At 55.6% G+C, this 26,744-nt stretch overlaps 10 protein-coding genes across 10 annotated transcripts; 4 read left to right on the top strand and 6 right to left on the bottom strand.

Annotated features, from left to right (window-relative positions):
* Positions 1-684: 684 nt before the first annotated feature.
* On the top strand, positions 685-1,167 carry CGGC5_v007476 (Uncharacterized protein; the record flags this gene model as incomplete). The annotated part of the gene is made up of 3 exons (XM_032034145.1): positions 685-689; positions 743-786; positions 848-1,167. The coding sequence occupies 3 exons, from the start codon at positions 685-687 to the stop codon at positions 1,165-1,167; spliced, it is 369 nt and encodes a 122-aa protein (XP_031886692.1).
* A 159-nt stretch (positions 1,168-1,326) lies between these two features.
* On the bottom strand, positions 1,327-2,354 carry PRE6 (Proteasome subunit alpha type-4; the record flags this gene model as incomplete). Its single annotated transcript, XM_032034144.1, has 5 exons — positions 1,327-1,654; positions 1,709-2,096; positions 2,153-2,205; positions 2,259-2,265; positions 2,324-2,354. The coding sequence occupies 5 exons, from the start codon at positions 2,352-2,354 to the stop codon at positions 1,327-1,329; spliced, it is 807 nt and encodes a 268-aa protein (XP_031886687.1).
* An 815-nt stretch (positions 2,355-3,169) lies between these two features.
* CGGC5_v007474 (uncharacterized protein) lies at positions 3,170-5,121 on the bottom strand (the record flags this gene model as incomplete). Its single annotated transcript, XM_032034143.2, has 6 exons — positions 3,170-3,955; positions 4,009-4,155; positions 4,208-4,699; positions 4,771-4,786; positions 5,022-5,039; positions 5,108-5,121. The coding sequence occupies 6 exons, from the start codon at positions 5,119-5,121 to the stop codon at positions 3,170-3,172; spliced, it is 1,473 nt and encodes a 490-aa protein (XP_031886688.2).
* Positions 5,122-7,074: 1,953 nt separating this feature from the next.
* CGGC5_v007473 (putative D-lactate dehydrogenase) lies at positions 7,075-8,912 on the bottom strand (the record flags this gene model as incomplete). The annotated part of the gene is made up of 2 exons (XM_032034142.2): positions 7,075-7,107; positions 7,377-8,912. 2 exons carry the CDS (start codon positions 8,910-8,912, stop codon positions 7,075-7,077), a joined length of 1,569 nt encoding a protein of 522 aa, XP_031886689.2.
* Positions 8,913-11,403: 2,491 nt separating this feature from the next.
* Positions 11,404-14,051, top strand: ain1 (Alpha-actinin-like protein 1; the record flags this gene model as incomplete). The annotated part of the gene is made up of 4 exons (XM_032034141.1): positions 11,404-11,918; positions 12,008-12,074; positions 12,141-13,120; positions 13,175-14,051. 4 exons carry the CDS (start codon positions 11,404-11,406, stop codon positions 14,049-14,051), a joined length of 2,439 nt encoding a protein of 812 aa, XP_031886690.1.
* Positions 14,052-15,008: 957 nt separating this feature from the next.
* On the bottom strand, positions 15,009-17,385 carry vps902 (Vacuolar protein sorting-associated protein 9b; the record flags this gene model as incomplete). Its single annotated transcript, XM_032034140.1, has 3 exons — positions 15,009-15,215; positions 15,266-16,994; positions 17,048-17,385. 3 exons carry the CDS (start codon positions 17,383-17,385, stop codon positions 15,009-15,011), a joined length of 2,274 nt encoding a protein of 757 aa, XP_031886683.1.
* Positions 17,386-19,326: 1,941 nt separating this feature from the next.
* Positions 19,327-20,811, top strand: ATG15 (putative lipase ATG15; the record flags this gene model as incomplete). The annotated part of the gene is made up of 1 exon (XM_032034139.1): positions 19,327-20,811. One exon carries the CDS (start codon positions 19,327-19,329, stop codon positions 20,809-20,811), a length of 1,485 nt encoding a protein of 494 aa, XP_031886684.1.
* A 1,509-nt stretch (positions 20,812-22,320) lies between these two features.
* Positions 22,321-23,435, bottom strand: MTW1 (Kinetochore-associated protein MTW1; the record flags this gene model as incomplete). The annotated part of the gene is made up of 2 exons (XM_032034138.1): positions 22,321-23,307; positions 23,373-23,435. The coding sequence occupies 2 exons, from the start codon at positions 23,433-23,435 to the stop codon at positions 22,321-22,323; spliced, it is 1,050 nt and encodes a 349-aa protein (XP_031886685.1).
* Positions 23,436-23,957: 522 nt separating this feature from the next.
* Positions 23,958-25,216, top strand: CGGC5_v007468 (uncharacterized protein; the record flags this gene model as incomplete). Its single annotated transcript, XM_032034137.1, has 2 exons — positions 23,958-24,035; positions 24,095-25,216. 2 exons carry the CDS (start codon positions 23,958-23,960, stop codon positions 25,214-25,216), a joined length of 1,200 nt encoding a protein of 399 aa, XP_031886686.1.
* A 350-nt stretch (positions 25,217-25,566) lies between these two features.
* Positions 25,567-26,475, bottom strand: CGGC5_v007467 (Translationally-controlled tumor protein-like protein; the record flags this gene model as incomplete). Its single annotated transcript, XM_032034135.1, has 5 exons — positions 25,567-25,651; positions 25,707-25,869; positions 25,939-26,076; positions 26,183-26,294; positions 26,461-26,475. 5 exons carry the CDS (start codon positions 26,473-26,475, stop codon positions 25,567-25,569), a joined length of 513 nt encoding a protein of 170 aa, XP_031886574.1.
* Between the last annotated feature and the right edge of the window lie 269 nt (positions 26,476-26,744).

Below are 26,744 nucleotides of genomic sequence, written 5' to 3'. Positions count from 1 at the left end.
CCAGGCAGACAAGGCAGGCAGGCAAGGCAAGTTATTGGATGGGCTCCTGCACTCCAGCTTTGGCGTGCCCCACCTGCCAGGGTCCCAGGTGAAAGCACTCAGTGACAGACAGTCGGTTAGGTGCCTGTCTACCTTTCTCGTAGCTACCTAGTAGATGCCTTCGATCGAATTTTCGTTCCGAAACTATGAGACGATGTGTATTTGCTGTATCATGTTCCTTGGTCGAATACTGGGAGAGAAAAACGCGGTGATATGCCGATGCCAACACTACAGAAACGAGTGCAAATACATAAGCAAGAACTTTGATCGGGAAATAATTACTTGAGAATACAGTATTGAGTCTCTTTGCAAGTGTTGAAAGACTTCTCAAGCAATGGTCATATTTTCTGGAATTACGCATTCATTGGCAAAAACCCAGTGCCGTCGTTCTACTTCATCCCCCACCAGTCGGCGGGGTGTGCAGCGGGAAGAATCAGGCACTGGAGGCGACAAGCCAGGACCCCGCCAAATTTATCAGCAGCCCAAATATTTGGTGGAACCTTCTCACCTCCAGACCACCACCAAAAGTTGCATATCCCCCGAAACCGCTGGCCAGATTGTGCAAGACAAGTGAAGAACCTGGAACTACGGGACAGATAATCATTCGACTTAAATCGCGGTTAACGCAGAAGAACAACATACACCATGTGGTACGCTCCATCGAGCCTTCGACCCCTGACCGCCAGCTAATAGCTCGTGACAGCAAACACGTCCTGAACGCGCAAGTCGCCATCCGCTCACCATGCTGTACGCCGCCGAAGAATTCCCCATCCTGGGAAAGACACATCTAATCGCTTTTCCCATACAGGCAAGAAATGGTTCGACTGCGCCGAGTGCCACCAGGAGCAGGAGAGGCACCCTCTCATGCAAACCTTCGACATGACCTTCGCCTGTAAGAAGTGCAAGAAGTGCTTCCGCAAGGACGCGCAAGAGTTTGAGGAATCCGACGAGTACTGCCCACACTGCGATAACCACTTCGTCATCGACGCTGTCACTCCCAAGGCCGCCATCTCTGTCGAGGGCGAGGACGCCCGTAAGGACAGCCGCATGATCAAGGACGAGCGTGTCCGTCAAGTCGAAGGAAAGTCGATATTCGACCCTACCGACGATGCGGACAAGTTGGGTTGAGTTGGAGGTTAGTTGGGCATTTGTGTGACAGCAGGCGATTTTATGGACACCGTTTTTAGTAGATTCCCCACGGCATGTCTAGAGGTGGTAATACAATGGTATTTGGTTGATACCCTCATCAGTGTCGTCTATCCGCGAACCCAACGCCTTTTCATGCCTTTACTCGTCACCGTCACCGGAGCCTCTCGTCAGGATGGCCGCGCTTCCGGTTCCTGGCGTCCGGCCAGTCTTCTTCTTGGCCGCCTCCTCTTGCTTCTCCTGCTCAATGTTCTTGACGTAGTTCTCAATCTCCTCTACCGGGAGCATCTCGATTGTCTTTCCCGGAGCCATCAGAGCAATCTCGATGTTCTTGGCTCCAGTCTGGACAACTTCGAGGAGAGACTTGATAGCCAGGCGGATGGTAGCCTCCCTGTCCATGTCCTCCTTGTAGTTGCGCTCGAGGAATTCGCGAACCGTCTTGCTTGAACGGCCAATGGCATTGGCTTTCCTGTAAGAGGGTTAGCATGGTGCTTTCACGCAAATTTCTAGGCCAAGAACATACCATGCCGAGTAGATGCCAGAAGGCTCAGTCTGGTAAAGGCGGGGAACCTTGCTGCCGCTGTCGAAGCCGACAATCAAGGTGCTGATGCCGAATGGCCGGACACCACCGCTCTGCGTGTACCGTTGCTGGACACCAGCGACGTACTTGGTCATGTACTCGATCGAGGCGGGGTCTTCGACAGTGAGTCTGTGGGACTGAGCCTCTAACCGCGCCTTGTCGACAAGGATGCGGGCATCGGCGTTCAAGCCAGCGAAGGCCAGGCAGACGTGGGTGTCGAGGAGCTGGATCTTGGACGGGGTGATTCGGGTGTCTTGCAGCTTCATGGCTGATCGCTTTTCGCATCCGAGAACGACAACATCGGTGCCCTTGACGCCGACCGCACACGTTCCTATGATAACAGTGAGCTGGAGTTCGCCCTGGGATGTGGCGGGCGCGCATTATTACCTCGCTTGACGGCCTCACCGGCATATTCGACCTGGAAGACGTGTCCATCGGGACTGTGCAAGTTAGTTGGCGGGCTTGGGCAGGGTCGAGGGAGATGTTGACGGACCTGAAGACTGTTTGCGGTGGGTTAGCTCAACACATTGCAATTAACGGACAGGCAGGGCGACGTACCAGACAATGCTCTATCGTAGCCGGAGGCCATCTTTGCTGAATGACGGCTGGTAGAAAAGGAGTTGTTTGATTTTGTTCAGTTCGGCGAGATGTTCGTTACTGCGGGACAATCGCCGTGGATGGAAGGGGTGCGGTCGGTGGAGGATGGATGAAGTATTAGGTGAGGTAAGGTAGGCAGGCTGCAGGTCTGACGAAGCTTCGGTATCTGCTGGCGCTGGCACGGAAGGCTGAGTAGCTCCAGGAGCTCTGTACCGCCGGGGAAAGTCCGGGTAATGGACCTTCCCGCCCACCGCCATCACGCTCAGCGAGGGGAGCTCCTAGGATCAGGTCTGCATATGGTCCGTGCACAGCTGCACCAGATTTCCCCCCCCCCATCTCAGTATTCACACGCGGGCAGCTTAGTTACCTGCTTGTGAACTGAAGCAGGTCCTCCATGACAAGTACACTGACGACGGGAGGTTCAAGTCACGACAAGCCTTGCACTGTTTTCTCCCCTTCGAAAGCGGCGACTTCAAGAATCTTGCAACAATCTGACAAATCTTACATTTCTAAGAGGCATTCAGCTGCAGCGGGTGTGTTCTTCGCCGTGTCGTCATGACTCTGGCGTCAGAAGCAGCCTATGATATATTACAACACAATACTCTCCCACGATGGCGGCCAGTCCATCGCGCAACCACCACGACCGCTGGGTCCTCGATAAAATAATGTTGAAAGCATCCGGTCAACACCACGCAGCCAAATCAAGTCCGTGTATCCCAATACCTCCACCGTTTTGTCTACAGCCGTGTAGGAATTTTGGTTGCCAGCGTCAACCTAGCGCCATCGAAAACAAGGAGCCCGCTCCGTTCAAAATCTCGCCAGGTCGGCCCACTGCCTGCTTTGGAGTACATTGGCAATATCTTGTCCCTTCGATGCCAGCCTCAGCTTGAAGCCTTCGCACCACATGATCTCCAGCTCTCCATCCCGCGAGGATGAGTTGAGCTCTCGGTAAAACTCCAAAGCCGTTGCGAGAGGAGCAACGAGCAAGTCGGGCTGTACTGTTGTGTTGAGGGCAAAGTCCAGTGCACGGCACACTCTGGCCGCGAATTCCCGACGCTGCTGATATCTCGCTAGATTGATCTGTAGATGTGGCGGTAGATCCGGGTACATATTCGGAAAATCCTCGATGACTGGCTGAAATATGGCGTGGTGCAGACTCTCGATACACCGATGGAGGAGCAACAGCGTCATCCAGTAGTACAGAAACATGACGGCGGTAATCCCGTCCTTGAATGCGAAGTTGTCGGCAAAAGGGTTGGCGAAAGGAACTTGTTGCGCATCTTGATCGTCCGATTCTTCGATCCAGTACGCATACGGATGCTCAAGGGTCGGGGAGCGTGCGAACGTATGCCATTCCTCCAGCTGCTGTTCAACCTGCAAGCAACTGCTCAAAAGTTCCTGCGCTTTCAGTCGGCGTTGCAAAGTTGCAGCGAATGGGATGGTGCGGTCGACTCGAGCAAAGATGCCAGGCAGATGGACGATGACGTCGAAAAGTCTGTCAAAGATGCTCTTGGGGTGCATCTCCCATGGGATTGTACACCACTCAAATGAGGATAAGAAGGTCGCTTTCCTATGAAGAAGGGCAAGAATGATCTTGTCCTATCAATTAGCCGCTGGCGGTACAACAGTGCTTCTTGGCTCCTTACCGCATTGCACCTGTACACTCTGACGAAGAAATGGTGATTCGGAAAGTATTTGAATTGTTCCGGCCCAAACTTCTTCACTACATCTTGGTTCTCCTGGGGTAAGCCCCAGGGGGTGATGCCGTTCGTCACGAGATAAGCTGGGTTTTGCTGCTGCATGTTAGCAGTTTTTTCCTCTCTGGAGATACTCAGATCCGCTCACCTCGAACAGAAATGCGCATATCCCATCTGGTGGACCGGCGACGTTACCGGCAGGCAAGAGGCTGATCATGTTCTGCGCAGCCAGGTCCGTGTCACCTCCGTTGTCCCAGGTTTCCACGTCGATGGGTAGGTATGGTGGAAAGGCAATGGGAAAGCTGAATCGATTGCGGTCCTCCTCGCCTCGCAAGACGTTCTGCAGCCTGGCATGCAGAGTCGCAATCTGCACCGAGTACACAACGCCGTTCTCAGACAAGGAAATCAAGTCATCCCACGCGGGTGTTAGCGGCTCTGTTGGTGCAAGGCGAGGCGCCGTTTGTTCGGCAGCTTTTGCTTTCGGAGACTTCTTGGACGCGGATACCTGTCGGGGAGGGTGAGACGAGCAACGGCCGCCGTCGTCGATGGTTGCGGTGATGAATACCATCTCGCGCTCGTACCCAGCGCATTCGCGGCCGCTGTCGATGCATTTCCGACAGTACGGTCGTTCGTTGTCGCACTAAGGCAGTCATCGAGCCGTCAGCTGTTGTCTCTCCCAAGAGGCGCTCTTCAGGGTCTCTAAGGGCTTACCTTAACTCGCCGGGCCCTGCATGTCTCGCACCCCTTATACTTACCACGGACTCCAACCATGGTGACAAATCAAAATCTCAAACTTCAACGTTGGAAGATACGCAATGCCCATAGCTGGCCTAGCCTCTTCAAGACGACGAACGCGGAAAGGCAGGCGCACGAGGCCCGGTATATATCATGCCCCAACACAGCCGCAGCGGGACGTCAAGAGGTCTCCCGTGGTCCAGGATGGCGGAGTGGGAGGTTCTTACGTGGGCGAGTGCCGACGTCTGTGGGACCGTGTTAGGCAAACAATGGTTCGCGGGATAACCTGGTGGATGGTGTGCTGCAGCCCTACCGAGTGTGGATCATGACGGTGTATGGACAGTTGGGAGCAAGGGAACTGAACACCCGGGACAGCTTGGGCGAATTAGATGGCTGCGGCTGCGTATGCAGGCAGGCCGCTCCGAGACGATCAAATATATGCCTCCCTTTGGTTAGAATCGGAGGCAGGGCGCGGGTAGATAGAGCATCACGATTCCCCCGGCCGAGGCACGATGAGCTTCGATTTGCGAGAACATGATGTTCCGGTTCTGATTCCTTGCATGAGACGGCATCGGCGGAGGCTATCAATCTAGTTCTAGTTTCGTTCCTCGATATCGAACCGAGGAGCGCAAATCCGTGGCCAAGACCGGGCCCCTGGATGGGGAAAATGATTGTATCAGATCAGTGTCTTTGAAGAGGGTGCCTACGTATATGCGGCGCGTGGGAATGCGCAAGTGTGGGAATCAAGTCAATCACCCGGTGAAGGATGACAGCATCGACTGGCCAAGCTTGGATCGTTGCAAGTGCGACCCGAGACTTGACAGGCGGGACTAACATCAAAAAGCAAACAAAAAAGTGTAAACCATCTCACCTTGTCCTCCTCGGCTCCTCCTCCTCCCCGGTAACTACGGTGTGCACGTCCCCCCTAGGAGCTGCCTCCGTAGGGCTGCAGACCGACGACAGGGGGTCGGGCTCGGAGGCCCCACGAGACATACGGGCCCTGGTTCCGGATTGGTCGCTCGGAGGCTGACATGGTGCGGCCGCTGAGAGTGCTGAGGGGAGAGGTTGGCAAGTCGCAGTGCCGCACTCAGTATCCTCAGTAAAGGGGCAAATGAGAGTTGAGCATGTAAGATTTCTGCCAGGGCACTGTCAGCCAGTCGGTGCGGAATGGCCGGCCGGGGGAACGACGTGGGTTCAGGCACCATCCCCTCGAGACAAGGGGGGGAAACAAGAGAAACAGAAAAGCACTGCAGCAGCCGAGAGACACACGAGTCCCAATCCTGACACCGCCTGCTAGAACAGCAGGCAGGGACGATCACACCAGACACCAGAGACGCCGGTCTGCGGGTGTGCGGGGCTTCGGGTGTCGGCGACGGCGCGATTGTCATTGGTGTTTCGCCCTCACCTTGGGAGATGCTCGGGGCGGCCGTACCGTAGCCAATGGACGTGCTTACGTCGTTGCCCATCAATACTATGGTATGTGACTACTGTCCTTGGAACGTAGAGTCATCAGTCCCCTTCCCCTTCCCCTTCCCCTCCTCCCCTCTCCCCCAGGGCTGGGAAAAGGGCTGAGACCTGTCCTCGGGACGCCATGGGGCCGCTGCGGTTGAGGCTGGGGGGACTGTTGAACTGGGGTTGACCGACTGATCGCATCACGTTTTCGTCAACGTCCGATCTTAGACATGTCCGATCCAAGTCAATCCCGTCCCCCGGGCATGGTTCGGCGCTCCGAGGATTGGCGGATGATCGTCAGATTGTGATGGATTTGGACATTTTTCATGGCTGTGTTCTTTTATTCCCCTCACTTCTCTCTGGTGATGATGATGATAAATCTAGTGTGCATTTCGTGTGTGCCGTGTGATATCCTACTAAATCACGCTTGCCGAGGCACTTTCTTCTCCCTCTGTAAGACAAAAATCTCAAAATATGTCCCGATTGGGAGTCATGTCTTCTAAACCACCACGAGAGGGCGCTTTTGAGAGTGCGCAGTCAGTCATGCCCACACATACGCACACGAGCGCCGCGCGCCGGCTCACACACACACCGACCGTAGCCTCGCTCACACGACACACCTGATTTTCTCTTTCTTTTACAAAACCACATTGCCTTACTTCTTTCCAGAGGGTGGTGGCCATTGGTTGGCTGGGAACCCAGCCGGTGTCACAGGCGCGGGCTCCAACCACGCGTCAACAAACCGTTTCCAGACGTCAGGCCCGAAAGGCTAAGGCAGCCGGACTCGTCTCCGTTCAGGGATGGGGGGTATCGTTTCTTGGCGCCCTCTCAGACGTATTTGTAAGGGTTCATGATGCCGTTCTAATTGGCCCAACGTCAGCATTCCTTTCACACGCCAGGCAGGCAGGGCTGATGGGCAATATTCTCATGCGGGAGGGGAGGCAGTGACAGGCAGCATCGTGTGGGGGGGCAGCACACGGCGGCGGGGGGAGTCATCATCAGCAAGTGAGAGTCAGAGTGACAAATGGGGGTCACATTCGCCGTCTTACACGAACGGCACGGAAGGGTAAACGAATCTGCCCCGTCGGGAAGAAGGAAGGAGAAAAGAAAGGAACCGAGAATCCACTTACCGGGTCATAGAGATTCTTGATCTGCTTCATCAGGCCAACCATGCTCTCGTTTCGGCTGTAGCCGATGAACGCCTTCTTCGCCACGCCCAAGCCGTGCTCGGCGCTGATGCTGCCGTTGCGCTCCTGGATCCACTCGTAGACGAACGGCTCGAGGACTTTCTCGATGCGCTTGTCGTACCGTCTGACGGCGACGTTGAGGTGCAGGTTCGAGTCGCCCATGTGGCCGTAGCCGACGACGCCGATGGCGGGGAACTCGTCCGTGTCACCGACCAGCCTGGCCGCCTCCATCTTGACCTTGGTGTCCTCGACGAGCTGGTAGAGCTCCTTGAGTGGGATCGACACGTCGTACTTGTACGTGCCGCCCCAGTGGCCCAGACACTCGGGGATGCCCTCGCGCCAGCTCCAGAGAGCCTTGCTCTGCGTCTCGTCCTGCGCGAGCACGCCGTCCTCGACGATCTCGTTGGTCATGACGTCCTCGAGGAACTTCTCCAGCTTCTCGTAGTCGTGGTCGCCGTTAGAACCACTGGTCTCGACGAGGCAGTAGAACGGATGGTCGCCCTCCAGAGGCCGCTTGTTGCCCCTGACGGCGTGGACGAGGTCCTGGCTGCGGGCGTCCATGAGCTCAAAGGCAGACAGAATCTCGCCGAGCTGGCCCTTGGCGGCCTTGAAGGCCTGCTGGGCCTTCTCGTACGACTCGAGGCCGAAGAAGGCGACGTTGACGGCCTGGGAGCGCTGCGGGCAGATGATGGAGACCTTGGTGATGATGCCGATGGTGCCCTCGCCGCCGATGAAGAGCTGCTTGAGGTCGTAGCCCGTGTTGTTCTTGCGCAGGGTGCACAGGTCGTCGACAACGGTGCCGTCAGGGAGGACGGCCTCGAGACCGAGCACGTTGCCGTGGAGGCTGCCGTAGCGGAGCAGACGCAGACCGCCCGCGTTGGTGGCGACGTTGCCGCCGACGTGGCATGAGCCCTTGGCTCCCAGGTCGAGGGGAAAGATGTAGCCCTTGCTGGCCAGGAACTGGTCGGCGACCTCGAGGATGACGCCGGCGTCGACGACGAGGGTGCCGCTGACGTCGTCAAAGGAGCGGATCTGGTTCATGCGGCTCATGTTGATGACAATCTCGTCAAAGACGGGGACAGAGCCACCGACGAGACCCGTGTTGCCGCCCTGGGGCACGACGGCGAGCTTGTGCTCGTTGCAGTACTTGAGAATCTTGCTGACCTCTTCTGTTGACGCGGGCTTGAGGACAAGCTGCGACTGGCCGCGGTACTTGCGCAGCCAGTCCTCGTTGAAAGCCGCGAGGTCGTCTGCGGCGTCGGTGGTGACACCATCGACAACGCCGGAGGGGCCCAGGAGGTCTTTGAAGTAGGCGACGTGAGCATCCGTCACCTCGGCAAAGCGCGAGTCCCGCTTCAGATCCGGATAGGCGGCAGCAGTGAGCTTGACTTCCTTCTTGTCCTGCGCGCATCTCACGGCCGTGGTCGAGAGACACCGGGCGGCAGCGACGGTAGCGGCCGGGGCCGAGATCTGCCGCATGGCGGGATGCCGGCTGCCGGCGCTCAGCAGTGTTTGCCTCCGGGCAGCGGCCCGGAGAAGGGGCTGAATCCTTGATCTAGAGGCCATTATGACTTTGATGTGGCTGTGGGACACAAGGAAAGAAGAGGGGATGAAAGGGGGCACCGAACAGCCGCGCTCAGCTCTCTTGTGTGTCCTGGCTAGGTTTTGAAAGACTGAGGACCCAGCGGGTTGAAGAAATCAAAAAAGTTGCGTGAGGTTCGAGATTTGGGTGACGTTGGTCCCGATTTCGGCTTTAAGCACTAATCCCCTGCAGGGACAGCCAGTAAATAGTGCGGAATTGCCAACCCGATGGCGTCAAAGCCCGCTACAGCGCCTGAAGTGCTTCTGAAATCTGCGTGCCATAGACCAAGTGGTTCGGTGCAGCAGTACCGACAATTTGGCTCGGTGAAAATGCTGGTTTTTGCCGTCGGCAAAAGTTTTGTTTTTGCCGAGGAGTGGAGGACCAACTGGCTTTCAGCATTCGATTGTCCATCGATCCGACCGGCTGTTTATCGTCTAAATATCTGGCTTTATTCGCAAGTGAATACCCCATTTTTGCCTTTGAAACCCCATTCCTGGATGACGAAATCCGGACCGGTGAGGTTCTCAATCTCGAATTCCCCAAAACGACGTCGTCTTAGTCATCAGCCTTAGGTGTAAGACTTGCGACTCAGCGCAAGCAACCCGAAAGAGGCGCAGCTCATACTTGACACGCCGCAAGAAGATTCACAGTGTGTTTTGCCCGTTGACACAAAAGCTCCTGCATATTCAGGATGTCTTATGTCTGAAGCCGTTTTCAAGATCGCTGCATACGGGCTTGTCCTCTCGGGTGCCCACAGTTAGACAGTTTTAAGCGAAGCCAAGTCGAGATTAGCGATGTAGAATGCAACTGAACTGGCTCGTCTCAAAGACGATTTCCAACTTGCATCTGAAAGTCATGGAGCAACACACTTCAATCTTATCTGCTGAAGATTGCATCTAACTCAGCAAGCACCATTCCAACAGAGGAAAAGTGCGAATTCCGTCTCATTCTGCCATCTGTGTGCCGTGCTGACAGATCTCGCCTCGGTATCGGGCTGCATGCCTTTTTTCATTCTTCAGACCAAAAGTCTGACCTCATCATTCTTCATCTCATGCTCGTTGTCTCGGCTAGGGGCGGGACGTGTCGCAATCTGGCTCAGACGCCCGGCAAAATGGCCCTCGTGCCTCTTATTGTCCGCAGAGGCCACGAGACGGGTGTGCTAGCACCAGCAACAGCATCGGCCATGTCCAGGCCTGTGAAACTAAGAGATTTGGGATCTGGGCAAAGTGTCCTTGCCAATCTCCGTCTGAGCTCTTTGACGCGAGCCTCGTCAGAGTACCCGCGGTGCATTCATGCGTCCTCGACCTTTCCTCTCCACCGCGCGAGGGTCTCTCGGAGGATTACAGCGGGAGACCGGCGGCACGGGATAGACGACGTTGCGGATAGAGGAACTGATCCCCGTCAGAGGAATTTCGATCCTCGAGCGGTTCGCCGTTTTGTCGGCGGTTTCCCCCACAAATTGGAGAGTGGCTGAAGGGGAGAATGTTCCAAGAATGCAGACAGAAAAGCCAGAACGGGCCATTGAGGTCATTGTTCAAGGATGGGCAACTAATAGGGCCCGGCGAATAGCATAAGACAGGAGCTGCAAGCCTCCCCCTATCTCTTGCAACTGCCTTATCCGCGACGACGAAGAGGCTTCGCGACGGCCAGAATTGGAAGTCACGACCTCCATGGCACCCTTAGGGATCCCTGCCGATCAGCTTCAAGCATTATGGCATGCATGAGTGGCCTAGACAGTGGGACGATGGGGCGGGCCCGTTGGCGCTGGGGGTGACGAGGGCGAAGGCGACAGTGACGACTCGAGCACTCGTCGAGGGCCGATTTAGCGGAGGGATCAACGGAGTCCTTGTGGGAGACATGGGAGAAAGGGGCGCGTTCCTGATCGTGGAGTGGAGGGACGGGAGACAGGCTCTTGTTTCAGAAGGGATCTTGCGCCTGGGGGAGACCTCGCTTTGTTGGCGCCGCGCGACGTCTTTCGTCTGTACTTGGGAAGAGACTGAAGGCGTTGGAATGCGTTGGAGGGAATCCAATGGATGGTATAAACTGCGAAGTCTCCCCTATTGCGGCTTGTGGTGTGACTGATTTCCTCGATATTCTTCTCGCCGTTGCCGTGTTGCCAGCCTGTTTTGTTTTCAACACGCATTGAACCTGCTAACCAACCTTAGTGTCTTTTAGCTGTAAGTGACACAGACATATTCACCCACAACATTCCATTCACCTGCTAAAAGAGGCACCCTTAGAAGACGTCCAGAAGAAACGTTTCCCCCCCTCATCCTAGCAGACCGGCAGTTGGGCCGTTATCGATAAGCCACATCACTATCGAAATCCCGGCGCCTGCAGCGGACGAGCGCTGCCAGTCGACTTAGCGAGCCACTAGAATCGCCCGAAATGACGTCCACCGGGGGAGGCCCTCAGGGGCAGCGCCCACTGTCAGGCTCGAGTCTGCCCGGCAACGTCCAGTGCAACGAGGAATTCCCCGAGTTTTGTTTACACGACCACTCGGCCGGCACCAAATCCACCACCGGCAGCCACACCTCTACATCTTCACCCGCCTCCACGACCCCGACCACACCGACCAACACCGAGCACTCGACTCCAGAAAAGTCCTCCCCCGACTCGCGTTTCCGTACAAACAGCTCCGCCAGCACCACACCGAGCCCGCGAAGCCGACGAGACAAAAAGGAGTTGCATGCGCAGCGCCTGCAGAGATCTGGAAGCAGCAGCCTCGCTTTAACTCGCAAGGAGAGCGTCGCCAAGAAGAACCGATTCCGCTCTGCCACCGGATCCTCCCCCGCCGATGCCCTCGCTGCCATTGAGCCGCCGCATGACCAGGGCTTGACGAGAATGGCGTTTGCTGAACAGCAGAAATGGATCACGGTCCAGCAAAAGACCTTTACCAAATGGTACGAGCCGGACCCCACCCCGAGAAAAAGACCCTGGTTCTGTCCGTGGTGGTGACGATCAGTTACTGATATGTGTATTTTCTTACCAGGCTCAACACCAAGTTGGAGGCTCGTTCACTCGAAGTCAAGGATCTCGTGCGTGATCTCAGCGATGGTGTAAGTTTCAAGCCCCTATTCCCAGAATTGCGGGGTTCTCTTGGCTAACACAAATTGCTTGCGCAGGTTATCCTCATCCACTTGCTAGAAAGCCTGTCCAACGACACACTGGGACGCTACGCGGCGAAGCCGAAGCTTCGCGTTCAACGATTCGAAAATGTCAACACCGGTTTGGATTTCATCAAGTCCAGGGGCATTCAGATGACCAACATCGGTGCCGAGGATGTCGTCGATGGCAACCAGAAAATCATCCTTGGTCTGATCTGGACACTCATTCTGCGGTTCACAATCAGTGACATCAATGAGGAGGGTATGACAGCCAAGGAGGGCTTGCTCCTGTGGTGTCAAAGAAAGACAGCTTGCTACGACGAGGTGGAGGTCCGCGACTTCAGCGGCAGCTGGAACGACGGTCTCGCCTTTTGCGCCCTGCTCGATATTCACAGACCAGACCTGATCGACTACGACGCCCTCGACAAGTCGGACCGTCGGGGAAACATGCAGATGGCTTTCGATATCGCGCACAAGGAGATTGGTATTCCTAAGCTGCTGGATGTTGAGGATGTGTGTGACGTTGCCAAGCCCGATGAGAGGTCACTCATGACCTACATCGCCTACTGGTTCCACGCCTTCTCTCAGATGGAGAAGGTCGAGAATGCGGGACGTCGCGTGGAGAAGTTTGTCAACAATATGGCTGGCGCTTGGGAGATGCAAAGCGCGTACGAGAGGCGCATGAGAGAGCTTCTGAGGCAGATCAGGGAGCAGGTTGAGAAGTGGCAGCAGGCTACATTCCAAGGAACGTATGCCGATGCCAAAGCTCAAGCCAACGAGTTCGCGGCGTTCAAGAGGGGTAAGAAGAGAGACTGGGTTGCCGAGAAGAGCGAGCTCGCCACCCTGTTGGGCAACATCAAGACGAAGTTGGGCACGTACAGGCTGCGGCCGTATGACCCCCCACCAGAGTTGTCGCTGGAGACGATGGAGAAGGAATGGTCAACTCTGGCGCAAACGGAGATGAGGCGGGCACAGCTGATCAACGAAACCATCAGAGAGTGAGTGTTGCATCTTTCCAGAGTGTAACGATTCTCGTACTAACTTCACGGCAGCATCAAGAACGCCCTCCGCAAATCTTTCGCCGACAAGGCCAACGATTTTGCCATGGCTCTGAATACCATGCAACTGGCAATCTCAGGTCTGGACGGTGATGTTGAGGATCAACTGCACCACGTCCGCAAGCTCAGCGACAACCTCCCCCCTCTCGACAAGTATCTCGACACTATTGCTGCAGTGGACGCCAAGTGCCAGGAGGCCAACATTGAGGAGAATGACTTCACCACTTACACCTACGATGAGTTGGTCTATGAGCACAGTCTAGTCAAGTCTTCGGTGCAGAAGAAGCTTTCCTTCCTCGACAACCAGATGGTCGCTCGCAACATGACCAACCTGACGCCCATTCAGCTTGAGGAGTTTGAGTCTGTCTTCCGCCACTTTGACCGGGACGACACCAACTCACTCCAAGAACTCGAATTCAGCGCCGCGCTTGCCTCCCTTGGCCTCGTCTTCTCCGAGGATGAGATGCACGACTACTTCATGGATACCTCGAAGGGCCGCGACCACGTCACTTTCGAGCAGTTCATCCGCTTCATGGTTGACGTGACCGAGGACCAAAACACCGCCGAGCAGGTCTTCCAGTCCTTCCGTGAGGTCGCCGATGGCAAGCCCTACGTTACTGAGATGGATCTCCGCCACTCCCTGGTACCCGACGAGGTCATTGACAAGCTCATTGAGATCATCCCGCCGCACAACGGGCCAGACACCTCCGAGGACCGCGGCATGCCGCAGTACGACTACATCGCCTTCATGGAGAAGATGATCAACGACGAGAAGGAGGCTGGCAATGTGCCCATCGGCGTGCTCCAGGAGCGCACTAACCGCGCGAGCACAGTGCCGCCCAAGGACCCCAAGTTGAACGGTAACCACTAGACCACTCGGGGAGGAAAAAACATGAAATCAAATAAGCCAAAAAGCATCAAAACAGCCACACAACGGACAATAATGGAACGGTCTGGGAAGCAGGGAGGCAAATTCTTCTCATCGGGGGTCTTTCCTATGTCCAAAACCACACACTTCACACAAACAAAAACCGAAAAGGTATATATACAGCAACCACCACCATCACACACGCACACACACAAAACATTAGTATCCCTCCCTGGGCGAGGGCCCTCCAAACACATCCCCAGCTCCCGGGCCTCTGAAAACGGGTGAACCGGGGGAAGCAACAGGTGGAGAGAGGTTGGGGAAGAGGGAGGCGGGCGTTCAAGCATCGTTTCCACAGCATTGGTTGGGTGTTTAGGGCGCGAGCGAGTCTCTTGTCGTCGCAGGGAGCGAAATGGATATTCTCTCACTCCTTTTGTTTTCTTCTTGTCGTTCTGTCAGGTACATATAAAAACCAAAAATCAGAGTAGAAACCCTTCATTTTTCTTTCTCTTTCTCTTCTTCTTTGCTGGTGCCTCGGAAAATCATCATGAAATGATGGCCGTGCCATTGACAGGGACGATGTTCATGTTTAATGTACGGAGAGGCACTCTTGCTTTGTTCCCACCGGCGCCCGGAGACTTCCCGGAAACCAGTGCTCGCACAGGATGTTTGCTCATGCGATAGCATCAGCACTTTCCCATCTTGATCAGCCACGGAGGATGTGGGGTATGACGGTCTTTCTTTTATTTCAAGCTACTTTGTAAAAACCCTATGTCTAGTAATAATACCACACGACCCTCCTTGTATAATGTGCCAGTGGTGTAGCCTTGCTGTACCTGTAGCCTGGACTGCCGACAGGTCCCATATCAAATATCAAAACGCCAATGTCTCCGGTATGCTGCCCCTGTCCTACTCGTAATGAACGCAAGTTGCCTGTCAAGGCCGCCGCCACATATAATCTCACTTCTGGTTCTCGAATGCACCCATATCCTTCAACGAGTTTGCCAGTCTCCTGTAGTCACGCAACAGCTCCAGTACTTCGTTAAGCTTGAGATCGCCCGCATTCTGGAGCTCCATGAATCGCTTGTTGGGTGGTTTGATCTGTGGCACTGGCTTGGGGGGCGGCGCTTGCTTAGGCGGCAAAGCGGCCGCGATATCTGGGAAGGCCTGCATCAAAATTAGTCTCGAATCCTAGCTGCTGCCCATGGGAAACGTACCGTTGCCAGGTCGACACCTTCGGCTGCCTTGGCCGGACCGTCTTTTGGCGGTGACATCTCCTTGGCCACGACGGGCGTAGACGCAGTCCGACTAAGGCCACGAATCATACCCATGCCAGAGAACCTGGAGAGCGAATTGCCAAAGTTGCGCACAGAGTCGAGTGGGTTTGAGCCCGATGCTGGCGACGACGTGGGCAAACCCTTCTCGTCATTCTCTTTCAGCAGCGTAGCCTTCTTGGAACTGCTCACGCTGCGAGAACTGTCGGCACTGTGGTCTCTGCTAGGTTTCCGTCCGCCGATGAGGTTCAACATTTTGTCCTCTCGTAAGGGTGTTCGACGGGTGGAGTCGGCATCCTCTGTTCCGTGAATGGAACTGGCACCGCTCACCGAGCCCTCCTCCTCGGGAGGCGGGGTGCTGACCAGTTTCCTGGCATCATCAAGAGTTTTTGGCACGACAAGCCCCTGACCCGATTCCGTGGGTGACCCTTGAGACTCCCGCAATTTGCCAACGAGAAACTTGTAGCTATCGCCCAAGCTCGTTGAAATGGTCTTGATATGCTGGTCAGCAGTGTTGAGAACAGCATCACTGGCAGCGCCAATGGCTTGGGCAGGCGTATTGACGAGTTCGCTCAGTCTTCTATTCCGAGCCTGGACTGCAGCACGCAGCCCGGCCGAGGCCGAGGGCGAAGCGGGCGGCTTCGTTGGGGTAGCATTCCCAGTAGCGGTCTCCACCGTTGTGTCCGCTGTTACCGTCAAGCCGGGCGGGAAGGCCGGAGGGAACGTGTCAGCGCGGGGCGTCCCCGGCTGGCTCGGACCTTTTCCAGGACCTTGGGGTAGCTCATCCGCCCTTAGCGTGGATAGATCGACCGTCTCCAGAAAGGCAATGGCCGCCTCCAGATTGGTCAAGCAGTACGCGGCCTCACCCGTCAGCTTGGTGTCCCATCTAAAGTACTGAATAAAGTGCAAGTGGCTTATGACGTTCAAGTGTTCAGGAGGAAGCGTGATGAGTGCGAAGATGAGCATCGGCATGATCTCATCCGCGGAAGCAGACGGATGGAAGTGCGCCAAAGTCTCGACAATGCTCTTATGAGCTGCCTTCAAATGGTGAAGCTTGCCAAGCGGATACCTCTTCTCATTCATCATGATGAGGTCTCTCCTGGCCTGCTCCAGCCACTTCTTGATTTCTTCGGTTTTCTCGACAGCCGCCTCAGGTGTCTGCGCCTTGTCGTCTCCAAGATCGATTCCAAGGTCTAAGGGTCCAATACCAACAAGGGCCAAGGCTGCAGTCTTGGACCGCAGTTTGGCATCTTGCGCCTCATCTTGGGTGCTCTTGTGGCGATAAATCTTGTGATAGATACCCTCACATAGCCTTCGCTCGACGGCCTCCTCGATGACTCCCCGCTTAGCCTCGATCGCCTTTCGAGCCTTCTTCTTGTTGGCCAGCTCCTCCGCAGTGATCATTTGCTGTTCTGGCTCGGCCTTGGGCAGGACTTTGGGCTTGTCCTTGTTGCCGAGAGACGCTGCCTTGGCTCGAAGCCTACTGGCTGTGGAGACCTTGGATGACGCGGACGGGGCGGGAGACGCCTCCCGGTTATGCCGGGAGACCAGCGAAGAAATATGGGTGTTGATGTGTGTAGATGCGACTTGATAGAAATCCTGGAAAAGCTGGGAAACATTGTCGATGTTCAGTGGCGTCGGGTGGTGTTTCGTGGTCAGCGACTCGACGAAGCTGTGCTCTGTCAGATCCTCGTACTCTAGGTTGAAAGGCATCAGGTGCGCTACCTGTCAGTCAAGCTCACAAGCTCGATTGGCAACTCGCCCAGATCCACAGATCCTCTGCCATCGAAGCCATCGTCGTTATCTGTTGAGGGTCGTGTTTCAAAGGCATCTGGGGCCTCTGGTTCGTCTGCCTGTTTCGACTTGCTGGGGACGGCCGGCGTGGCCAACGGGTCGGTTGCAGAGCCATTCTGAAATGTTTGGGCTCGTTTCGGTACTCTCAGAGGATCGCTGTCCTCGCTCTGGCGAGTGAATGATGGGGCTCGTATGGTGCTCGGCCGAGCAGCGGGAGACTTGGATGGGCCGGTGGACGCCATGAGGGTTTCGACGGTGCTAGAAGCCATCGTTGTCAGCCGTGCAGATTGCAAGAGTGCGAAAAGACGGGCCAATGTCGCGGGCTCAGGAAGTGCATACCTGTTGTCGTCAGGGCGGCATTAAGTATTGAGCCGGTCTTGAAACCCGATATCAGAGGAAAGAGATCCCTGGCGGCAGCACGCGGGACGGTTGAGTCGCGTGTGAGGCGGATTTATGCCATAAATGGAGCGGGTTGGCAGGGATAATGGATCGCAGGATGGCCAAAGATGGCAGTTATGTTTCTATTCGCATCTCTAACAGAATGATATATGGGCTTCTTTGCGATGGCAGCACGGCCTGCTCGGTGCCCGCACAGAAGAAGCAAAAGCAACAAGGTGGAAGTCGATGTCTTTGCAGATGGAATGGAAGCTTCAGAGCAACATGAACAAGGCGACGTAACGCAAGCAACGGGCAGCTACTGAGGGAGCTTTCGTCCCCGCTCTTGTCTCATTGGAACACTAGAAAAGGTGGAAGGTGTCATCTGCAGACGGATCCGACCTTCAGTGCATGCATGTACTGGGGAGCTACGGATAGGCATGACAGGGGGCTTGATTTAGGCAGGGCAGGGCGTAGTGGCTCTCAGGCTACTTCACCTCGTGTCCAGGAGCCGCTCTACTACAGGGCGAATGATGCTTCACCGTCTCGTCCGTTTTGGTTAGGTCGGTACTTTCACCTTCTGACCTGGGCCAGACATGTTGCCATCTCGATCTGTTATCCAACCTTGGGCACCATGCTATCCTCGACTCTCGCCTAACGCAGCAAACAGAGGATGAAGGCAGCCAAAGCTGCTTTCAAATCGTCAATGTACCTTAGGCAGTTCAGGTATCCCAATAAGGTGCTCCGGAGACCTGGGCGGTCAGGTCACCGTCCACAACACTGCCTGCAGAATCCCGTGTTAAGCCCCGTAGACAATCTCCAGCATGAATACGCTTGATTTGCCTCGGGCTGTCAAAAATTAGGTATCCATGGCAGCTGCACCGCCCTGGGTGCCTGGGGAGCGCGACGGGATCGTCCAGTTACCGAGCGTCCGCTGAAGATGACCTTGATGCCCCAAAGTGGCGGACACGAACGAGTGTCAGGCCTCCGACTGGCTGGAAATACAGAAGACATGCACTGTCTGAAGTGACCATGGTCACATGCTGGTGTGGGTTTCCCTGATTGCGCCTTATCAGGAGGCATGGTGTCTTGAGTACTGATTCAGGGGATCTGTTATCGTCAAAGCGGCCCTCTACGCTAAGATCTTAACAGAGATCTGGAGGCGGAGACCTGCCGGATACAGCAGTGGGTTATCAGGCCTGGTCTGAGCACCCTCCGCGACTCGGAGGCGACGTAAACACCCGCCAGTTGCCCACCTGATGCTGTCATAACGGGCACGCGAGTCCTCTGCATCTCAACGTCGGCATCATTGATCCAGTCCGCCCTTCCCCAACCTCGGGATTCATATCTGCAACACCAGACTGTCGCCCGTCTTCGCCTGGCTCTCTGGTCAACCATCCTCCATTCTACAACAACCACCAAATATGCGACTAAAACTAGGGAACCGCGGCGCATGCACCTCTGCTGGCAGAGTCACGGCCCAGCTGCTCTTATCGTTCCTCGCGGTATCGCCAACCTTGACATCCGCAGGGGAAGCTCCCCAACAAGAACAGGCAGTACTGCCTCCTGGACCGTTGCTGCCGCCAACCACACAACAACCCCTTTCAGACGAGCACCTATTTACACTACGACACGTCTTCCATCACGGCACATATCGTCATCCTGACTTACACCGACGGAGGGATGTCCGAAGCCACGCAAACGACGCCGAAAGCCAGGTGTGGCTGACCGCCGAGGATGGCTTCGAGAGGGAGAGGGTCCTGCCTCTGAAGGCTCGGAGCTCGCCTCTTAAGATAGAACGCTTGGTCGATCGCCGCCCGTCTGTCGTAGACCCCATGGTCACCGAAGCCCGACAGCGCGGCTATGTGAACATCATGTCGCCGTCGTCCTGGACCACCGACGAAGTCCCCGGACCCAATATCACCGACAAGGCGACCGTGCTGAGTATGGCGATGATGGCAGCGAACGCATACGTCGAGGAAGAGGGACAAGCGGACTGGGAAGAAGTTGGTGGCCCGTACAACAGGAGTGCGGACTTTGGTTGGGAGACCGACGGTTTGCGCGGTCACATCTGGGCCGATGCGACGAACTCGACTGTTGTCATCGGACTGAAGGGCACGTCCCCCGCGGTGTTCGACGGCGATGGCACCACCACCAATGACAAAGTCAACGACAACCTGTTCTTCAGCTGCTGCTGTGCTCAGCAAGGACAGTGGACCTGGCATCAAGTTTGCGACTGCGCCACGTCTACTTATTCATGCAACAACACCTGCGTCGTTCAAGCACTCAAGGATGAGCACCGTTACTATACGGCCGCTAAGGAACTATACTCCAACGTCACCGAGATCTTCCCCGATGCAAATATTTGGCTGTCCGGCCACTCCCTGGGTGGCGCGGTTAGCTCTTTACTGGGGTTAACCTACGGTGTGCCTGTCGTTACCTTTGAAGCCGTACCAGAGGCGCTCGCTGCCGGCAGACTGGGCTTGCCAGTACCTCCGGGAGCCGAGCAGATGGTCCATCAAGCTCGTCAGAATACCGGCGCCTTCCACTTTGGCCACACAGCAGACCCCATTTACATCGGCACCTGCAACGGCGCAACTGCGACATGTTCATTCGCCGGATACGCCATGGAGTCTGCCTGCCATACTGGAGTTGAGTGTGTCTACGACGTAGTGGCCGACAAGGGATGGCGCGTTGGTATTGGAACGCACAAGATTCGATCGGTTATCCACGACGTGATCGAGAAGTATGATAATGTCCCCGTATGCCACGCGACACCCGAATGCCGTGACTGCGTCAACTGGAAGATGTACGAGAGTAACGGCACCGAGACCACGACCACATCCAAGTCTTCGACGTCGACAAGATCGACGACTCGCACCCGCACCGCCACATGCCAGACTCCTGGCTGGTGGGGATGTTTGGACGAGACGACGACTACGGGCGGTCCCACAACCACCACCTCTACGTCGACAACGTCAACTTGCAAGACACCCGGATGGTTTGGATGCAAGGACAAGACGACGACTACGTCCACTACGACAACTACTACGTCAACAACGACGACAAGTGAGTCTGCCACGACCACTTGCATGACACCAGGACGTTTCTGGGGATGCAAGGACGCGGTCTCGACGACAGCCTCTCTACCTATAACAACCACTTCGCATCTCATCACCTCCGCCCCTTCCGCGCCGACCGCAACTCCGACCACGGCACCTACCAAGGCACCTTCAGAGCCCGAGTGTCGCAGAAGATACTGGTTCGGATGGTGCAAGGAGTGGGACCAGGTTTCTGAGGGTATCAGTGAGGAGATGTGATTTTTTTTCTTGTCCTTTTCAGTGGTTTTGTATTACATTCACTGGTGTTAATGGGAATGGGTTTGGGTCACGGGAGCATAACAATCAATCATCAACCAGCAGATAGGCGTTTAGTCACGAGAATGAAGTACATAGCAGCAGGCTCGCGCTAGCTGTAGATCAAATACAACGAGTAGAATCAACATTAACCCGAGGGCTTCCGTTTAATATCTCTAATGCGTGCTAGGTCACTCCGCCAACCCTGTCTAGGACCAGCGACAGTGCTGAGCAACATCATGGCTGAACACTGGGCAAGAAAGATGTGGTATCGTTATATTGCCATCATGAAATCAGCGTAATGACCTTTTCCTTCATTATTGTCCTTCTTGTTATCACCCTGGTCGTCCTCATTGTTTTTAGTACTACTATTGCGTCATACTATCCGCCCCCGAATAGCAAAACTCATGCACAATGCTATGGATCATCAAGGAGATGTTGCGAGAAGAGAACATGCTCGCTTGCTATCTATCTCTGGCCGCCGTCGTCACAGAACATCGTCAAAGCTCATGGCGACCTCAACCAAAGCGGTCGAGTCGATCATGTGGTCACTTGGCTAATCCTTCACACACTCGACCTGAACATTGCAGCAGAGCTGTGGAAAACAATTCTAGGTTGGCTGTAGTGACCTCGGGAGGTGGCTGGGCGGCCGCGATTCTCTTCATTCGAAGACCAAAGACCCCCCTTATTCTGCAGCTGCTCTCAACCCTTTCAATCAAGCCCGATGTAGTATGACAGGGACTAGAGTTACGACGCTCTGGTTCGTTTATATGAAATCACGAATCTCAGGTGCAGTAGCTTTTTGTAAGATTAGGAGTTTGAAACATGGTTCAATTGCCCTTCTCGAGCTCATCTGGTATGTACTTGTTGATTCTACTTCCTCCCTTCTCACACTTGACATGACCGTTCGATTCGTGACGTCGTAATGTTTCTTGGTCCCTCCCGCCCACCTGCGATGTATGACTCTACCGTCCTATTCCATTCCTTGACGCACCCGGACGCCCAACTTCTGACTGAGCGTTTGGACTCGATGTGGCCTGTGTCTAGAGTTGCATCCAAGTTCTAGAAGCTGTGGGCGGGTACGAGCTCGGTCAAGCTATTGGCGATTCGACGAATCTCTGAGACTGGCAGCTGCCCAGCTTACTCGAAATGATGCTTTGCCAATTCCTTTCGTGTAGATCCCAGCAGCAGGAAACGAGCTGGGGACCGTCGCGGTGTCGGCCCACAGACCTGTGATTGACAAGCCTTCAACACCACTAATGATGGTGCCCGGCTGTGAAACGGATATGGCACCTCCCGGCTGCTACAGCGCTCAGCGTGTGTGCTCTGTATGTAGAGTTTCATCTCTTGGAGGCGTTGCCGGTGCTGCCACAGCCCGCTTAGCAAAGAAAGATAGCGAATGATAGGCGCCGTATTTCTGTCGTGGTGTGGTTGGAATAACAATCCCATCGCAATTCAAACAAGCTGAGTGAATCATGACTCGTCCATGGCGTCCGGATCGTCTTGTGCAGCAGGCTCACCTGAGCCTCCCCCAAGGGCTGCGACCACGCTTTCAAGTCCCTCAACTTCGCCCTTGGCAAACTTTCTTCCTTCGCCTTGCCACTCTCCGTCTCGAACTTCTCCGTCCTTGCCCAGTTCGAGGCCCCTGACGCTCTCAAGATGCTTCCTCGTTTCGCCTTCGACGTACTCCATTCTTTCCCGCCTCCAGCTCTTGTTCTTCTCTGCTCCTTCTTCGGTGCTGGCTGGGTCCTTCAGGTCAGGCATGATATTCCTCAGCGAAGTTGACAGAGCCCGCAGCGCCTGCAGCTGTGACAAGTTGAACGCTGTAGTGGTCGTGATCGGCGTCTTGGCGTCGGCCCCTGTCAAGTCACCCTTGTTGTGCAAGAACTGGAACGGCGCCTTGTCGTCCGCACCCTCAACCTTGACCTCCGCAGCTCCCAGCGAACTCCTGGCGCCGGCGGGCTTACCGCCGACAACCTCCTTCAACTTCACCAGTAGCGCCGCGTTCTTGGCCTGTTCCGCGTGAAGCATGACATTCAGCCGTTGGCTGGCCTGCAACTTCCGCCTCAGCGCGTCGACGCTCTCCCTCGTCGGTGCGTCCTCGTGTGCTCCTGCCGTAAAGTCGAGACCGTCGTAGTGGGCCAGGCGCATCCAGTTTCGGTGGCTTGGTTGAATGCCCAGGATGTTCTGCATCACGTACAACTCGTATTTGTCAAAGTTCTTGTCGATGGCTGCGCATAGTAACGTCTCGAGCTTGTGCACCCCGTCAACGATCTCTAGTTTTGCCGTCTCCTCGACATTGGCCTGCTTTTCGATTGAAGCTGCCTTCTTTTTCTGCTGCTTGAGTGCCTTTTCAAATCCGAGAGCCTTGGGCGGCGCTTTGGAGAGGCCCTGCTCGACACGGTCGAGGGTCTTGTCGGCGACTGCGTTGACGTTGTTGATGATGCTGTCGAGGAGCGACTACGCCGCAGTTAGCCTCACAATCACCCCAAGATGCACTGGCTAGGAATGAGAAACCAACGTACAATTGGCGCGTATCCAAGGTGTTCAGTCAACAGTTCGACGTCGATAATATTTCGTTGCGCCATCGCGGGCTGTTGGGCTGCAGTCAATCGGCGGGGTTGGTCGCAGTCAGGAAAACAGCAACGATGACATGCAGTTCGAAGACGCGATCGACGCGACGAAAGTCAATATTTAGTCCAGGCCCAGGGCGCTGCTTCCTTCAGCAGAGGGGCTCTTTTTTCGCGCCTGAATCGCAAGGCGCCCAGCATGATTTATCTGCCCGCTGGCGGCCCTGCCAGCGCCCGACTGCCCGTTCTCTTAGCGGCCCAATAGTGACCGGGGCGGGGGCGCCCACTCCCGTCCAGTGTCACTGCCACACCAGCCGACGTCACGCAGCGAACCAGGATGCAGCGCTGACGAAGAGCCACCACTGGAGACATCCATGATTGAACCTCCACCGGAGACGCTTTTACATTAATTGCACAACCGGACACGCCTGTCTCTTCTTTTCACACCGCCCGAAACCCGAGTCGAACATCGTTTTCTCTTGGGTGTTCCCCTTTTCATCGAATCTTTTTTTCGACGTTCGAGAAACTGCGTGCGGCACAATGTCTTCAGGACTCGGCAATTTCATGAAAAATGGGTGGCATCCTGAGAAAGAGGGAACTACGCTCAAGGGCCAAGTGGTGCGTTCGGTCAATCATGGTAGAAAGCACGCAATCGATAAGCTGACGAAGAGAGGCAGAATGGACTTTTGGGCAGGAACAAGGAGAAGGACCGAGCAGACCACGTCGCCAGACCACTATCGTCTCTACAAGATCCCTCTTCTTTTGCACCGCCGCCGAGGAGAGATCCACGCCAACCTATCCCGCCGCCGCCTCCACGATCGACTGCAACGTCGCCTGGTGTACCGCCTCCGCCTTACGAGGACAATCGCTACGCCCAGCAACAAGAGGAAGAGGAGGCGCCTCCGCCACAGCCATTCCGGGTCAACACGACGGGCTTGTCGACTTCTCACCTGCCCCCGCCGCCGGGACGGAAAGATGGCGCCGACGGAAGGACCCCCGGCCAGACGGCAACACGGCCGCCGCCGAGCCTGCCCCCGAGACTTCCACCCCGAACACCATCCTCAACCTCGGTAGCTACCGCGCCAGCATCACCTGCACCTCCTCCGACATCCAGCGGCGGAGGATACCTCAACCAAAATGCACTTAACCGGCTTGGATCCGCTGGGGTATCGGTACCTGCCCTAGGCATTGGAAGGCCGGCTCCCCCCGATCCCCCGTCCCGCTCCAACAACAGCAGTCCTGCACCGCCCCCGCGATCAGGGGCTTTCTCGCCACCTAGCACCGGCCAGATGAACGAGCTGCAAAACCGCTTTGCGAAGCTAGGCAAGAGCTCAGGGCAATCAGCCAGCCCGCCGCCAACGGAAGGGACTACAATGGAACAAAAGCAGGCAGCTCTCCGTACGGCATCCAACTTCCACAAGGACCCGAAATCAGTGTCAATGGCAGATGCCCGCTCTGCGGCGTCCACGTTCAACAACTTCCGTCAACGACATGGGGAGCAGGTCGCTGCCGGCGTCAAGAGTGCAAACAATCTGAATCAGAAGTACGGCATTGCCGACAAGGTTGGAAAGTATGCCGGGCAGGCCAGCGGGCAGCAGCAGCAGCAGGCGGGTAATTCGAGTACCGCGTCTACGCCATTGTCCCCGCCGCCCGGACTCGTGAACGCTCTAGGGAAGAAGAAGCCGCCTCCGCCTCCGCCGCCGAAGAAGAAGCCTCAGATCGGCGGGGCACCTCAGCCGACGCCGCCCGGCGATGATGAGCCCCCTCCGATTCCCTTGGCAACCAAGCCGACGTTCTAGAGTAGTGCGCGTGGATAGAGGCGGGGTCGTTGTCATTACATAAGGCATGCATTTGTGGCGTTCTTTGTTACGGTCAGTCAGGCCACCCTGCGGGGAACGGCACTCTGTAGATATAATCGGTGCCGGCATTGAATAAGAACAAAAGCAGTATCTGCAGTTCACTTCAGCATCCGAGGAATCATTCAAAATATTACGGTCAACACCGAGTGTTCTTTTTTCACTTTTTTGCTTGCTAAGGATCTGAAGGGATATATGCCAAAGCAGATGGACGCTATAGCAAGGTGTCCAGACGTAAAATGGAGCCCAGCACCGAAGAAAATCTCGAAAACAGAACTTTTCCGTCGAGATTCTTAAACCTTCATCTCCTCAAGACCGTGCTTCCAGACGATGATGTAGGGGGTGACACCATCCTCACGGTAGTTCAGGAGGACGACCCTGATCAAAGTCAGTATCCAAATATGGAGAGATATGAATTGGGGTTGCTTCTTACATTCCGTCGGGGTTCATGGACTCGCCAGTGTAGAACTCGAAGTCCTTGAAGTTAGGCAGGAGGGTCTCCTTGACGAACTTGGAGGCGCCGGTCTCGAACTCCTTGACCTTGGCCTCATCGGCACCCTTCTCCTGGAGGGCGGTCTTGACAGCCTTCATGTAGCCTTGAGCAACAGTGTTAGCGGAACTTCAATTTCGATATGCTGGCCATGATTCGCCTGTAGTTTACGCACCCTTGAGGTAGGTCAAGTAGCTCTTCTTGTCGAACTGGGTGGACTGAAGACGGAAAGAGTGGACGATGTTGTTGACCTTGACCTCGGCGTCCTCAACACCCTCGTCAGCCTCCTCGGCGGAAGCGTTGGCACCGGTGTCTGAGCGTTGCTCCGTTAGCATCCTGTCGCTGTTGCTTCTTCTCGCTGGAACCGGAAGTAGGCGCGGGGTAAGCGCCCAGGGGGTATATGGTAGGGTATTACGAACCGACGTTGACAGTGCCCTCAGTGATCATGGCGCAGTCAGCCTCGTAGACAGTGCCAGCGATCTCCTTGAGGTCGTAGGAGTCCGAGATGATCTCGTCTCCGGTGAGGATGTCCTATTCAATGCGGGGTTCTGGTTAGCTTTCCGATCCCCCTATCAAGAAAAACATTTTCTGTCGCTTTTTTCCTCCGCCGCCTAAAATGGCGGGGTACAGAATCCATCTAGCTCGTGTACCTCTGCAAGACCATCGGTATGTCGTCTGAAGGGGCTTGGTGTCGTACCTTGTAGATAATCATCTTGGCGGTTTGTCTGAGAAGGTCGAGGGGTGTGAAAAATGAACGAGACTGCGAAACGGAAATTCGTTGTCTGGGTCTGGAGAAGAGAAGAGGGGTCGCTTTTGAAGGGCGAAAAGTGTTCGCAAATTTGGCAAGTGGGAGGACTGTGTTTGGTGGGGTTTTAGGCGCTAGGTTGTTTTCGGACTGGTCTCGATGGCCGGCCGGGTGCGTGTTAAGGATTTGGGTGAAGAGACAGGGGCTTGACTAACGGGACAGGCGGCATGGCCGAG

The sequence above is a fragment of the Colletotrichum fructicola genome, assembly GCF_000319635.2.
Source record: "Colletotrichum fructicola Nara gc5 chromosome Unknown KSG_Nara_v1_contig04, whole genome shotgun sequence".
Classification (NCBI taxonomy): Eukaryota; Fungi; Ascomycota; class Sordariomycetes; order Glomerellales; family Glomerellaceae; genus Colletotrichum; species Colletotrichum fructicola.
This window is presented reverse-complemented; position numbering and strand designations above follow the sequence as displayed.